The sequence below is a fragment of the Ascaphus truei genome, chromosome 9 (genome assembly GCF_040206685.1).
Source record: "Ascaphus truei isolate aAscTru1 chromosome 9, aAscTru1.hap1, whole genome shotgun sequence".
In the NCBI taxonomy this organism is placed as follows: Eukaryota; Metazoa; Chordata; class Amphibia; order Anura; family Ascaphidae; genus Ascaphus; species Ascaphus truei.
The window spans coordinates 31415442-31430796 of record NC_134491.1 but is presented as its reverse complement, the minus strand read 5'-3'; the positions used below and the strand labels follow the sequence as shown (position 1 = coordinate 31430796).

The following is a 15355-nucleotide window of genomic DNA, read 5'->3' as shown; positions in this document are numbered from 1 at the left end:
TAGAACCCCTAATAAACAGCCTGGCTCATCACTGGACTGGCAATAAATGTTTGAAAGTATTGATCTTCAACCCTTGATTAAGACTGGGATTCAGATTTGCATGGCTGGGTTATTTTCTTCCAATGCTGCCTTGCCTGCTACTTGTTTTACTAGTATGCAACATGTTTCCTCTTGTTTCTTAGGCTGCTACGGAGGAAGAGCATAGTAATGGCCATGCAAACGGTCTACATAATGTGCCAAGCCTTGGTTCTCCCATCCGGGTACGTTCAGAAATTGCCCAGCTGGACAGGGATGTCCCTCTCCTGCGCAAGTTGCGCACCATTCATAGCTTCGAGCTAGAGAAGCGTCTGACACTCGAATCAAAGCCAGATGCTGACAAATTTTTGGAAAGCTGGTATGAAAAGGCACATGTATTTTTTATCAATATTGTCATCAAAGTGTGCTAGTAGCAGTATTGGTCCCAGAAAGAGCAAGATATGTTGTAGGTTTTGATACCTTTTTAATGGATCCACCTATCAATTGTACAAAGTGTTCTTGTGCATAAGCTTTCAAGACCGCAGAATAATTCTTTCTTATACACAAGAAAACCTTGTGATTTAATATGTTGGTCCACTAAAAAGTATCACAACCTACGAAGTATCTTATTAGTATTGTGAGCGCATTGGTTTCTATTATATTAAATACATATTTGTGTTTTCATTTTTATTGGTTATAGTTGACAGCAAAGCGATAACATGAATGGCAAAGCATCATGGGACATATTTACTAAGTGCTATGCCGAAGGCTGGGGGGCGCGAGCACTGGGGCTGAGCAGGCCGAGGGGCGCAGCGCAGAAAGTTTGTGCCTCCTGCCGTAAGGCACCTTCCAGCTTGAAGACCTGTTGGCTCATGTTTATGTTGCAGTGCTATTCCACATACTGCATTCTGGCACCGGAAAACGCCTTGCTGCCTTTTCCCGTGAATAGGCCGTACAGTGACTTGTAGCACTGGAAGGTATGCCACGGAATAGTGTCGCTTACTAAATATGTGCCTTTATGGTCCATTGTCATTAATTGTTATATTTCCTTGAATCCACGAAATAAATATACTCTGCCATAATGTGTTTGTCAGAGCGGATACATTGGGGAGTGTTTGTCAGCGATTATTCCAGTTTTGGAGAATTCGCAGTTATAACCAATCATAAAAAGAAAATGTAAAAAAATTGTCATAGTCCTGTGTTTGAGGGATTATATGAAGATTTTATTAGTTACTATAGTTTTCACTCCTTTCTGTCCTGCTAAGTGTTGAGAAGATGCAGAAGGAGCCAAATGTGAATGCAGCAGCAGTTCCTGTTGGTTCTGCTCCTTCGCCATCTCAACCTCGGAAGACCATTGCTTTTCCCACAGCAACCCACGCTGACCACGTTTGGCGCTGTGATGAGGCGTATCTCCCAGAGGGCTCAAAACCTGAGTCGGCCAACACCCCAGAGCATCTGGATGGTTTAGTTAGCAACGGGTTTGTAGCAGTGAATCTGAGCTCCTGCCGGCAGGAGGTTGATTCGAAAGAGTGGGTCATAGTGGATAAGGACCGTGATTTGAAGGATTTTGGGACAAATGGAAATCCAGGTCAGAAGCTGACAGGAAGTCCTTCAGAAGAAGAGCCAGAGGTGCTTCAAGTACTGGAGGACAGTCCTGAAGAAGGTCATCACAAACTAGGCACTTGGACAGATAACAATTTCCATATCAAACAAAATCTTGGAGTTGAGATGGCAGTTTCTTCAGGTCCTTACACTGATCAACTGGACCCCATGTCAGGAGCTGCTGGTCAGCTGCCTATAGCCACACCCACTAGTCCAATGGAAGCCCAAGCAGAAGGAGCTCTTACCCCGGTAAGGAAGGACTCTTCTAGTACATAGAAATCTAGTTATCTGGTTGCAATTCAGTATGAAATTCTGGTAATGATTAACATTGTATACCGTGCTTTGGCACCCCCAATGCCAAATGGTCTGTGAAATATTGACTTCACCACGATACGTAAAAGAGTTGTTCTTGTGATGACTCCATGTATTATGATATGTGCTCTTCCAAACCTTAAAGCATATGACACAGCACTCATTTCATAAATCACAATTCACAAAGTGTCGAATCGATCTGGTTACCCGACTCCCTCTTAGGATATGCATTCTCACAACTCCTATACACACACCAATACACTGACCATCATTAAGTCTTTGTGTATTTGTGAAAAGGGATGTGTATTACACGTATATAGTGAAAACAAAAAACTTGCGCTCATAAGTGATCTGTGATGAAAGATAGTGACTTAATTAGAGGTTATATGATACAACCTGATAGGGTAAGGTTTTGTGCTGCTGGTCAGTTGGAATGGCTCAAACACCAGGCTACATGGAAACAAAGAAAAGACAGCGCAAAAAAACCATAGTGTAGTATATTTAAAAATATTATTTATAAAGTGGGGGTGAGTATTGCACGTACATCAATATAAAAGGTTAATAGCATGACATGTTAGGGACATGTTACCACTCTGCGGGGACAGCAGGACACGAACACCGGTTTCTTGGACGTCCTCCCTCTAGCTGCTGGTATCCAGAATCAATGTATACAGCTCGGCGTTGGGGGACCTTCCCGCGTGTTCAAGGAGCTCCAGGCGGTGGTTCAGAAGGGATGATCTCCCAGTTGTTTCCGGGTTAGTCCACGCTCACGTGTGACGTCATCCGGCGGCGTCTCTCGGCCGATCGTGTCTTTAGTGCGTCACTCCTTGGCGATATTCGATCGAGTGGTCAAATAAGTCCCAAACAAGTCTCACAGTAGAACAAATGTTCAAATATAATACCGCAATGGGGATAAATGCAGAAAATGAAGGAACGGAGGTCCTAGGAGAGGGCGCGTTCCTTCATTTTCTGCATTTATCCCCATTGCGGTATTATATTTGAACATTTGTTCTACTGTGAGACTTGTTTGGGACTTATTTGACCACTCGATCGAATATCGCCAAGGAGTGACGCACTAAAGACGCGATCGGCCGAGAGACGCCGCCGGATGACGTCACACGTGAGCGTGGACTAACCCGGAAACAACTGGGAGATCATCCCTTCTGAACCACCGCCTGGAGCTCCTTGAACATGCGGGAAGGTCCCCCAACGCCGAGCTGTATACATTGATTCTGGATACCAGCAGCTAAAGAGAGGACGTCCAAGAAACCTGTGTTCGTGTCCTGCTGTCCCCGCAGAGTGGTAACATGTCCCTAACATGTCATGCTATTAACCCTTTATATTGATGTACGTGCAATACTCACCCCCACTTTATAAATAATATTTTTAAATATACTACACTATGGTTTTTTTGCGCTGTCTTTTCTTTGTTTCCATATGCCTGTATATGCCTCGGCTTTTGGGAGGGCACATATTATAATACCTACGGAGATTATTAAATAACTTCTGCAGAGCAACTACATTCATTTGTATTTACCAACTCTTCCACACCTTTTGATTCTGTGGTTCTTGCACTGACTGTCAGTATATTGCTGATCACATTCCCCAATCAATATATACTTGCCAAGTAACTTATTAAAGGTGCAAACTTCAACACAATAGAACAATCTAATTTACTCTTTTATAAAAGACTATAGAGCTACCAGAATTACCCCCCATGTTATTCGAAGCGGCCGATCGCTACCCCCATTGACTTAAATGGAGGTTCCTATCAACCGCTTCAGAATATAGAACTCCCCCCTAAGATATCCCCTGTGTTGGCAGCCTCTAGGGAACTTCATGGTAATTGAACACATGCATATTTGTTTGATAACCGCAGACATTTCCTATAAAATTGTGGCGGAACAGCTGTGTTTCATAATATAAGTTTACGGTTTTCACTAACTGGCACAGTTTGGGGATGTACATAAAACTCTGTAATCCTACCTTCTTGCATACAGTTTTTCCCTGAGACTCTTGATGGGGGAGAAAGGAGTCTCCATTATTAGTTATTAGTTAAGAAAAAAACTGACACACACCTTTTTAAGGAGATAATAATATCTAACAATTGTCAGACGTTACACTAGCAAACCTTTTTTTTTTGGTGCACTATTTAGGCCCATGTATATGAAGCGCTGCTTTTCCAACTTTCGGTGCCAGAAAATGTCTTCTGAAACAGCTCTACTTTGTAAGATTGTCCTTTAATGTGTTCTCTTGTCCCCTGTTAATATACCATATTCCAGAAATATAAGCAGTATTGCTCAACATGCTGAGAGCCATAATTGAAAGTACCCTAGAGTGTTTTATTACTGATGTGGATGAAAAGAAAAGGACAAAATAACCAATTTCCTCACATTAGATGTGGGTGAACGCCATTTACTGATCACAAATCAATTAGTATGTATAGGGTTTTGTGGGAGTTCAAATACTATGACCCTTAGCTTTCATAGTCTATGCAGAGGATACCATACAGGGGACATATTGTGATTGAAGTATAGATGCTCAAAATCCAATGATGCATGAATTAACACATTGATCCCTTGGTGAGAAGCTCATCCATTCACCTCTTCTTAGGGCATTCCATAAAACATGTGTACTCACTGTTTGTCCCCTGTAGGTCCTGAAGCGTGCAACCAGGTCCAGGATCCGGGAATATGAGAAAAAGTATTGTGTGGTGCACAGCAACAAGACCAGGTCATGTGGCAAATAAAAATTCTATTTATTTCAACTGCATAAAAAAAAAGGTAAGAGTACAGCTCTCCTACGCGTTTCGTGCTTTTGGCACTTTATCAAGGAGTGCCAAAAGCACGAAACGCGTAGGAGGGCTGTACTCTTACCTTTTTTTTTATGCAGTTGAAATAAATAGAATTTTTATTTGCCACATGACCTGGTCTTGTTGCTGTGCACCACATAATACTTTTTCTCATATTCACAAATCGATTAGCAATGATCTGATTTTATTCAGCACTGTGCTTGGGCTTTTATTTCATTCGGTCTGGTTTCTGCCTCCTCCAATTACCCCGGCTCTGCCTTCACCCAGTTTTGTATGATTCATTTTCAGATATGTGGGAGTTGTCTTTTCTGACATGAGCCATGTGTCTTAAATTAGCTTTGCTGGTCTTGCTCTTGATACACCCCACTGATCTGATAAATGTTTGTCATAATAGTCTGAAACCTTCACCCACCGGTTTGCAGACAGGCCAATGTCCTTCATTTCACACCCACTGCTGCCACTGACTTCTGTGTCTTCTGGTACACCCATTTTCTGCTCCGTGACTATTCTTGTGTAAGCAATGCTGAACCTAAATGTAAGGAAAATTTGGTGGTCAGACAAGTCCCCAACCGCACCAGTATCTTCTACATTGTACCTTCCCATGTAGATCAAGGTAGCCAAGTGTAGCTTCTTTTTCACATTCTTCAGTATTATTTGTCATCCCTCCATAGAAACAGAAAGCTGTCCAGAACTAATTAGGGAAGACTTCAGCAAATGAAGATATGCAACGGAGTAATTACTCCTCAAATGTAATGTCTGTCAGCATACAGAACAAAGAACGTTGATCAGTTACATCATTTTAGCATTCCTAATTTTAGATGTTGAGGGCTGATAAGAAAAGGATCGATTGCAGCAAGCTCAGTTGAAATCCCTATTTCTTCCACAGGCAGAATATCAATGATAAGTTTGCTATTTATAAATTCTGTCTTGGTCAGTCAACACGTGGAACGGTAAGGGAAGTTTTACTTTCTACTGCTGGTTGTGTAAATTCTACATTTGTGGAGCAATCCTGAACTTTTTTTTAGTGATTATAATTCATTGACTTAGAAAGTGAAACTGTACCCGTATATCGGAGTTCAAATAGGTCTATACAATATACAAAAACATACCTTTAAGGTGACAAACATGTGACGCTGCTTTCATGATCGACATGCAGTTACTGCTCTATCAATATTGGTAGATACTGGCATTCACAACATTATTCTTCCCCCCTACATCACATATATTCCGACAGATTGGTGCTTCTCACATCCTGCTTTCATCCACCTCAAGTCTTCAAAGCTCTGTCATGCGCCTCACGAGCTCCATAACCTCCCAGTCCATCCGTTCAATGTCTCTGCACAAGAAAGATGTTTGCATTCCCAGGAGTCAGTCGGCAGAGAGCTACTCCCGTTCGGCCGGCCGCAGGAAGCTGCCTGTCCCGCCCAGCAGTGGCGCCAAGTACACCTCTGTAATTCGAATATCTGAATCGCAGGTGAATAAATCGCTGTGTCCATAAACCAACCATTCCGTTGTCCATCCATGTCAAGCTCGTCATGTCCTACTTTCAGTAAGAATTTTTAAGACGATGTCCCAGTTGTAATGAAATAAAAGACCCAAACCAGTTTTGGAAGAGCATAATCATTTCTTTGGATTTGTACAAGTTTCTCTTGCACAAAATTAACCAGGTTATTCAAATTTTTAAACATTGTCATTTCAGCTTCCGATGTAAAGGTTCTTGGTGGGCTTTGCAACTCTGCGCATAATTATGGTTCTTTTTGCTACCTTAAGGCATTAGCCTAAGGTCTGATGAGCATGTTTTTATGCATATGAACAGTTTGAAAAGTGACAATTGCTACACATGATTTTCACACATTCTGCATTCTATCTATAGCATCCCAAGCCAAACTTTCCTTAAGTGTGTTTAGGCCCAAAGCCAAAACATGCCCTTTTGCACTTAAAATTCATACACTATATCTATGCAACTGACAGAGATAAACAAGTGATGTACTTTTAGAAATGTAAACTTGTTTGTAGAAGATTAGTGTAGACTACTCATGGGCCACACGTTTGACTGTGCCAGGTAACTTCTTGCATTGCAGTGTAACAGATTTAAAAATAAAATAAAAAAATACTATAAGAATTATTAACATAAATTAATTTACGGGTCAGGTAAGTAGAGTAGCCGTTTGTATGGAGTTTGGTGACTTGGAAATTGTAGAATAATTTGGTAATTTCTTCATGTACAATATATGCTGTTGCGCTTTTTATTTACGTTTCCCCCAGTGGTCAAAGTTCTTAGGACACAAGGAGCTAAAGAATTACACAAATGTAAACTTTTTAAAAAAAAGTGTAACTTTTTTGTTTGTATACAACATATTAGATTTACAGTAAAAGCTGTATGTAAAGATCTTAGCCTCGCCCCCACCTCCACTATTAAAAAGCATAATGCTCCTGTTTGTGCTCCATACCACTACTTATTTGAATGCTTTCCACACTTTCCTGCTTTCCACACCTTAATTTTCATTCACACATTTATAGTTGCTTTAGATATTTAGGTTATGGTTGCATCACAGCTGCAGATTTCTTAAATAACCTTGGATTTGTTTTCATTTTTGTGTGACTTCTGTAAATATAGATGACAATTCCCCGGCCTTCAGTAACTTCCACGCAGTCTGCTTCAGAAAGCCTTCCATGTGGTCCCCATTTCGAGAAAAGAGATGGGGACACCCGTCTTCAGGAAATGTTATCCCCATTGAACAACATAGCAGGATTTGGTGCATCGGCGGATGTGTTAGCCACTGGTGTATGCAAAGCAGATCTGGTGCTTGAATTGAATAAGACTAGCCAGGCGAATGTATGTGTCAAACACCCAGAGTCTGGCCAAAATATCTTTAATGAGTGTGACCAAATGCTGCAGGAGAAAAAATATGTAGAGCCCGCAATAAATGCCCAAGAGAGTCCTCTCCTTGGTTTTCTTGATGCCAACAAAGAACAAAACAAAAGACTATACCCCCATGGATGTTCACCACCAGGACACTACAAACCCTCTGAGAATGTAATTTCAGCTGCTAATCAACCTGTTGAGTCAAGAACTTTCTGCTCTGTGCCAAATGAAGACTCGGACCTTCAAATACTAATGCCAGAAGCAGCGGAGGCTGCAAACATTTCAGTTCGACAAGCTGTTGATTATATGGCATTGGGTGTAGGGAGCCCATTGGAAGAAGTACAGCAAAATGGTTTCCATGATACAAGGGACATTGGTGCATCTAATGACTTCCTCGACCACAAAATTAGCTTGTCGATGTTGCTGGATCAGGAAAGTGAAAAAGAGCAAAAGTACATAAAAAATGGAGAGCAGTTTGACCTTGAAAGTGACGAATCTCAGCAGTTTAAAAAGGATCTGACAAAGTCCTATTTTCCAGCCAGGCACAGCAGAATCCCTGTCCTAGCTCAGGAGGTTGATACAGTATCAGAGTCATCTCCCATCTCTGCAAAGGAGAAGCTGCTCCTGAAAAAAGCATACCAGACAGACCTGGCCAGACTGCACATTGAAAAACGACAGATCAAATCGTTCTTCGGCGACCTCTCAAGTGCCTCTGACAAGTCACTGGAGGAGAAGACATCTCCAGCAGCTGTACGCTTATCTGAAGATTTTTTCCCCTTCCCTAGGCTGGCCACAGATTCACATGTGGTCAGGCCATCTGAGGATGGGACAGTATCCTCCAACAGCCCTCAGTCCAGGAAGAGCAAGATACCACGTCCAGTGTCTTGGACAAGTAATGATCAAATCAGCAGTACACCTTCAACTCAGTTCTTTCCCCGACCACCACCTGGAAAGCCACCAACCCGACCTGGAGTAGAAGCACGGTAAGACCAATAGAAAATAGAACTTCTCTTGCATCTGTACAGTCTCTTACAGTGCGAGGATTTTTCAGTTGCATAGTGTGGTTTTTTATGTAATGAAGATTGTGTTAATCACTTTCCATAGCGAACTACAAATATTGGTATTATAAAGTCCCCTCAAATATTTTGACAAACAAAAGCTATGCGAGTGAATTGAACGTTAATAAGTAATGATACCTATTACACTTTATTTTGCTTACTAATGTACTATGTATGGTAAGTTCTGCTTCTTGCATAATGTTTTTTCAACCATCCTCTCAAACAAAATTCTCTTTGTTACTGATTTTATTGCTTGTTAACTCTCTAGGCATTGTCACAATAACACACAATGTACAGTCTGATACAATATTGAGATGAAGAGAGAAACGGCTCCCACGGGCAGTGAAAGGGTTAAAGGAATTGAATGCTTGACATAAACACGCAGTATTAATATCTGCTTATTTGTGTGTGTATTTTATATCTATTTATTCTGTGTATATTTCATTAAAGGATACGCCGATACAAAGTTTTGGGGAGCGGCAACTCGGACTCGGACCTCCTCTCCCGTCTCGCTCAGATCCTTCAGAATGGATCCCAGAAACCCCGCAGCTCCTCCCAGTCCAAAAGCCCCAGTTCCCCGCGCAGTCCCAAAACCCCTCCCAAAAGCCCTGTGATTCCCCGACGCAGTCCAAGCGCCTCCCCGCGCAGCTCCTCTTTACCCCGAACCAACAGCTCCTCATCTTCAAGAGCCGGGCGAGCTCACCACCATGACCCCAGAAGCTCCTCCTCACACGTGGGTCGCAGCAAGTCGCCCCCCAGCCTCTCTGGGTCCTCTTCTTCAAGGAGGTCCTGCCAACAAGATCATTGCTGCAGTAAACAGAGTAAAAACACCTCCAAGGGACTGGGCAGCGCCCACCACTCCACAGGCAGCAAAACCAGCCGAGGAAAGTCCTCTGCTCGTGAGAGCAAAGTGTCCAGTAAACTCAGCAGATAGTAACTAGGCTTTACCAGCTCTACGTCAAAACTGACATTTCCCCCATTCCTCCCATGATGCATGTTGTGTATGTGTACCGTATACTTTTCAGATGAAAACATAATCCGTGTTGGTCTTAATGTTCAGAAGAAGATTTTAAAGGCTTGGTACCCATTGGAATATGTTTTTTGGGGGGGTGGGCTCTAGAGAGAATGATACTGGCACGGCCAGCCATTTGCCTATACATACATATATATATATATATATATATACAGCAAGCATATCAGGACATGGTTTTTAGAGACTTGCATTTGGCTAGAACTCCATTCACTACTGGAAGGGCTGCGTTTTGTTGAAAGCTTGTCCAGTGGAGGATAGGTAATCGGGATGATGCAGCAGCCAGAACCTGGGAGGGAATTCTAACATTCTTAAATCGGTAATGGTCATATTCTCCACAGGAATCTGCAGGGATTGTTTGCCTTTTCCACTAAGTTGTTTCAGCCGGTTTTGTTCATTCTAGTTAATATGGTGCATTTTGTGATCCACAGAGGTTTGCGTCTAACTAAGATTACACAATTGTGTGTGCCACTTACCTTTTCCCAAGCAGAGAAGGTAAAAAGCACACCGGCTTTCCCATATTTAATTCCTTCTCCAAATAACACTTATTTTTATTTTCCTTTCACCGTAGAATGGTACTGATTTGAGAGGCCAGATGCCCCCAGTCTCTCCAAGCTCTTTCTTCACAGAAAGAATAAGATTTAAAATGTAGCCAAAGTGGTTTCTCACCGGAAGCTCATTGTTTAAGGGTTCCCCAACATGACGTAGTTCTGCATGTCATATCTGACATACTGTAATTTGTGGGTCTGGAAAGTAATACCTTTATAGTCGTACCATCTCCGTTGTGACTGCCATTACTGTTACGTAGTTGCCATGTGGCTGAAAATACCATCCTGTTACCACGTTTTAGTCTCTCCAAGGAGAAAGCACTTTGGAGGGCTGGATATCTTAATACCTTGAGGATTATTTATGAACTACTGTATTTATATCATGCTGCAACTGCTGTCAATGCATTGTCCGTGCAGCATGTTTATTTTCATTTGTTGAACAGCTCTATTTTCCTGAATATGATTTGCTGCTTTTAACTAAAAAGGAAAGCCGTTCTAGTTTTATTTCCAAGGACTTGGTCCATTTTCATATGAGTGAGAGAGAAATATCGCCTTATTACATGGAAGCCTCTTATGAAGTTGATGTGTCTCGGGTAAGCAGAGAGAGAAATGGTACCTTTCCCTGGAGACCACCGGCCACACCAGGATTTAGGAACAACCAATGCTCTTGCATACAGTGAATTCACCTAATTTGCAAATAATTACAATTATTGAGTAGTTGCCTCAGAACTCTGTGGTTCTGGTTCTGGGCCCGGAGAAGAGGTGATGGATCATGTGGTTCTCCATTTCAAAAGGTCAAATGCTTTGAATGTATATTTTTGTATGCACCTTTCCGTACCAAAGGAGCCAGCAACGCATTGTGTATATATGGGTATTGATACGCAGTGCATTGCATGCTGCTTTGGCCTTGACAGGTTACGAAGGATTGTCTACTCCTAGGGTCGCCAACTCTACTCCTCAAGGGCCAACTACAGGTCAGGTTTTAAGGATATTCCTGCTTCAGCACAGGTGGCTCAATGAGTCATTAATTGAGCCACCTGTGCTGAACAGGATTGTCCTTAAAACCTGACCTGTTGGTGGCCCTTGAGGACTGGAGTTGGTCCCCCCTGCTCTACTCTGTGCATTGCTTAATTCATTCTGACTCGTTGGTACCAAAATGAGCACATTTTGGATATATAAGGGAAACGCTTCCTGGCAGCATTCTCCTTCCTTGTCAGTGGCTGTGCTGTAACCCCTATGTTTTTAATCTCTGCTGTGCTGGAGTAACGCTGCCATCTCTTTTAGCACTGCAAAGGTTAACATATATGGCTTTAAATTCATGTATGGGATTTTATATTTGCCCAATCCTGAAATCAATCAAGCTGCAATCTTAACCCGACATCCCGTTTCTTTGTATTATAATTACAGTATATTGTACAAAAGGTTTTGTCCCCATAGTTGCATGTCCTCATGGTAAATTATATCCTATATAAATATTTATAAATATGAATGTGTGTGTGTGTATATATATATATATATATATATATATATATATATATATATATATATATATATATATATATATATATATATATATATATATGTGTGTATATATATGTGTGTGTGTGTATATATATATATATATATATGTACAGTGGTCGACAAATCACCAAAAAATCTACTCGCCACCTAGTACCACACGTGTGCTGCTTGGGCCAATAGGAGCTCGCCACGATGTTAAATTAACTCGCCCGGGGCGTGCAAATGTATAGGTTTGTCGAACACTGTATATGTATGTGTATATGTGTATATATGTGTGTGTGTATACATACATACATACATACATACATATATATATATATATATTCACATATTCACATATTCATTCTGCATTTGTAGACTGCTGATAACCATTCCTTTTTCTTTTTTTTTTTGTGTGTGCCTGAAAATGTTTTGGCCTTGTATCTCCATTTATGTGAAAATATTTTCTCAGCATGTCAATTTTTAAAATTATTCCAATGATTGCATTGCACATATAAAGAGTTGGTAATATTTTCTTCAGCCAGTTTTTTTTTTAATTGTAGTTTTTTTTTCTTATTTAATTCTATTTATAGTTTATTTTAATGTATTTTCTAAATGATATGTCCTCTATCACAGTGTTATTTTGTTTGCATTTGGTAGGTATGTTGCAGCTAAATATTAAAAGTAAAAGGAGACGAACTATAGACTTATTTTAATGACTTCTGGTAACTCCTTATTACTCGGCACCCTGTAACGGCATTTTACTATCATTTAGGCCACAACGCTAACCAATCAGATTGCTGAATTCCACAAAGCTTTCCCCACTTTACCAATGTGCTGATTGTATGCAGTGTTTGATTATTTTTTGGGGAGTAATGAAATAATCTGATTTGCCACGAGCTGTTTAAGGGATTCACTCAAGCTGCCCCCCTACTAAAAGCAGCCCTTGGAACAGGAATGGCTAACTCCAGTCCTCAAGGGCCACCAACATGTCGGGTTTTCAGGATGTCCCTACTTCAGCATACGTGGCTCAGTCACTGTGACCGAGCCACTTATTGAGCCACCTGTGCTGAAGCAGGGATATCCTGAAAATCGGACCTGTTGGTGACCCTTGAGGACTGGAGTTGGCCACTTCTGCCTTAGAATATCCAATTGATCCACATGTCATGAGTAGTTAATCTTACACTTGTGTTAAACATGTTTCATTGTAGACTGAAGCCCTGATTTCTAATAAATGAAGGGGCTTATTGTCCCTGTTCCTTTGATCAATAGGCCTGTCCCACCCTGGGAGTGCCATTTCCCTCACATCTGCTTCACCTGCCTCTCAGAGATCCTGTGCCTGGGAAACCTCCTTGTTACATCAGACCGGATGCCCTCTTTTAATGCATGTTAAAAGATGCATTCACTTTTCACAAACATCTGCTTTGAATCGGCTTCTAATTTGTAGTTCTTTGTAGTCCCTTTTTGTTTGCACCTCTTAAATGCCTGTATTTAATGTTTATACGGTAGCTCTTGAAATCCTGAGTAACACGTTGTTTGATATCTAATTCTTTATCTTACAAAAACACTGTAGTTGGGCTAATGTGACCATAAGTTGTGGGTGATCGCGAAGGACAGTAGGAAAACCTCATCGAGCTGGGATCTTCCTGACAATGCAAATTCTATATTTTTGGGCTTGGAAGCTTCAGACATGAAACTTGAAGTGTGCTGATTTAGGTGCTACACTCAATAGACCTATAGTATATTTGTTTTAAAATGTATTTACTTTTTGTAAGAGTGAATGTACAGTACCTTTAAAGCAGAGCAATTAATTGCATGCATCTCTAACACGTGTGTGTGTGTGTGTGTGTGTGTGTGTGTGTGTGTGTGTGTGTGTGTGTGTGTGTGTGTGTGTGTGTGTGTGTGTGTGTGTGTGTGTGTGTGTGTGTGTGTGTGTGTGTCTTTTTACCCTTGCATATTTGCCTCTCTGCTGGCCGGGCCAGTAACAGATTGCTGTAACAGGGTTATGTTTCTGTAATTCTCATGCTGTGCTGCTTACATACATTTACAGCCCGTGTTTATTAAGCAGTGCTATTCCACAAAGCACCTTCCTGTCCTGGAAGACCCCTTGTGGCCAGTTCCAGGGAGTGGGCCACATTATCTTCTAGTGCTGAAAAATTTCTTCTGACATACTGTAGCATCGCTTGACAAATATGGGCCTAAATGAGAAAAGTCCACGTTGGTGATATTCACTTTTATGTTTATGTTCAGCTGAATAGCCTCAATTTATAGTGTTAAGAAATATTTATTTGTTAAAACCTATTTTTTTTTTTTGCAGAATATGCAACCCATGGTCAGATCTTCAACTGCCTTGCGTCTTAACCCTTATACTGCCGGGGGAGGCCAGCAATGGAATTGCTTTGTAATCTCTGGTAGCAGAGGGGTTCAGAGTGAATATTTGGATACCAACATGTAGGCTTTAAAGAGGCAATCGAAGCATTTTTTTTAAATATATGCAGCCTTTGTTTACATTTATTGAAAACGAATTACATAAGCTGCCCACCGATTTGATTATCCTGTGATCGATGAGCAAAATCCTGTTTCCCAGGGTTCACCAAATGGCTGCCTTTCAGTTTAAAATCAATCCTTCAGTCAATGTAACTCAGCAGTTACAATGTATTCTTATATTACTAAGGTAACATTATTGTTACAGTTTGCAGCTCAAACTGCTGGGAATATTGGTAACAAATTATCACAAACAGGAAAGTGTTACAAAGATCGTGCGCTGCTGGGGAGGTGGCTAAAGCCCGCTATAGAAATCAAAGGATGCTCAGTATATTAAAACTCATAAAAAAATGGCATTGAGTTGAATTTTAAAATAAAAAAAGTAGTATCTAATACTACAGAACTGATTCATTTAAAAAAACCACGTAGGATATTGCTTGGATTGCTCCTTTAAAATGCACTGTCTTTATTAATACTTTTGAGGTTCAATGTAGCAAGGCAAAAGGGGTGCAGATCTGAGGCAAACATTTCTACAAAATGTATCAGAAAAAATCCTGTTGCTTTCAATTAGATTTTATATTTTGATAAATTTAGAGCAGCTGTTTTGCCCTTGAATTGCTCCACTTGGCCTTGATACAGCCCTTTGTATTCATTACAACAATACATTATAAACTGTGATAGAAGACATAGGATAACGTATTTTTTTTCCTGCTGCTGTATTTTATTTTTTTATTTCTACCTTAGCCGTTTTGCAGCCACTGGGGCCTGCAATGTCTTGCTCGGCATGTAACCTAATTTACATTGTCCGACAATTCATTACGGGCCCCTGCAGCAGCGCAAAGGAGTTTTTAATAATCTGTGGATAGAGGGAGGAGATTCCACTGTCGGCCATACTGTATGTGTGTGACAACCGTTTGCATCAAGCTTACTAACCCTCAGTCAGTCCCAAGTGAGGTGGCGACATTTGTAGTGTACACACAGCGCTTGTGAATGAGTGTTTACATTTGGGCACTCGCCCGTTATCGGGAGAGCGTGCCATCAATTCAGGTACCCGCTTTGTTTTTGAAAACATGTAAAGATGAAATAAAATAAAAAAAATAAACAAAAGTTGTGTTTTTCGGCTTACTT

The 15355-nt window shown here is 41.0% G+C and overlaps 1 protein-coding gene across 5 annotated transcripts in view; it reads left to right on the top strand.

The window, feature by feature from the left end:
* Positions 1-9846, top strand: part of TTBK2 (tau tubulin kinase 2) — a 68384-nt gene extending 58538 nt beyond the window's left edge. For 3 of the 5 annotated variants that reach the window (XM_075614260.1, XM_075614261.1, XM_075614259.1), the window contains 5 exons: positions 183-394; positions 1281-1866; positions 5976-6215; positions 7359-8590; positions 9116-9846. In XM_075614260.1, coding sequence (XP_075470375.1) covers positions 183-394; positions 1281-1866; positions 5976-6215; positions 7359-8590; positions 9116-9599 — 2754 coding nt within the window. In that variant the 3' untranslated portion in view covers positions 9600-9846. The remainder of the gene's footprint in view (positions 1-182; positions 395-1280; positions 1867-5975; positions 6216-7358; positions 8591-9115) is intronic. The other 2 variants (XM_075614262.1, XM_075614263.1) reach the window with 1 other exon arrangement.
* Positions 9847-15355: the final 5509 nt, after the last annotated feature.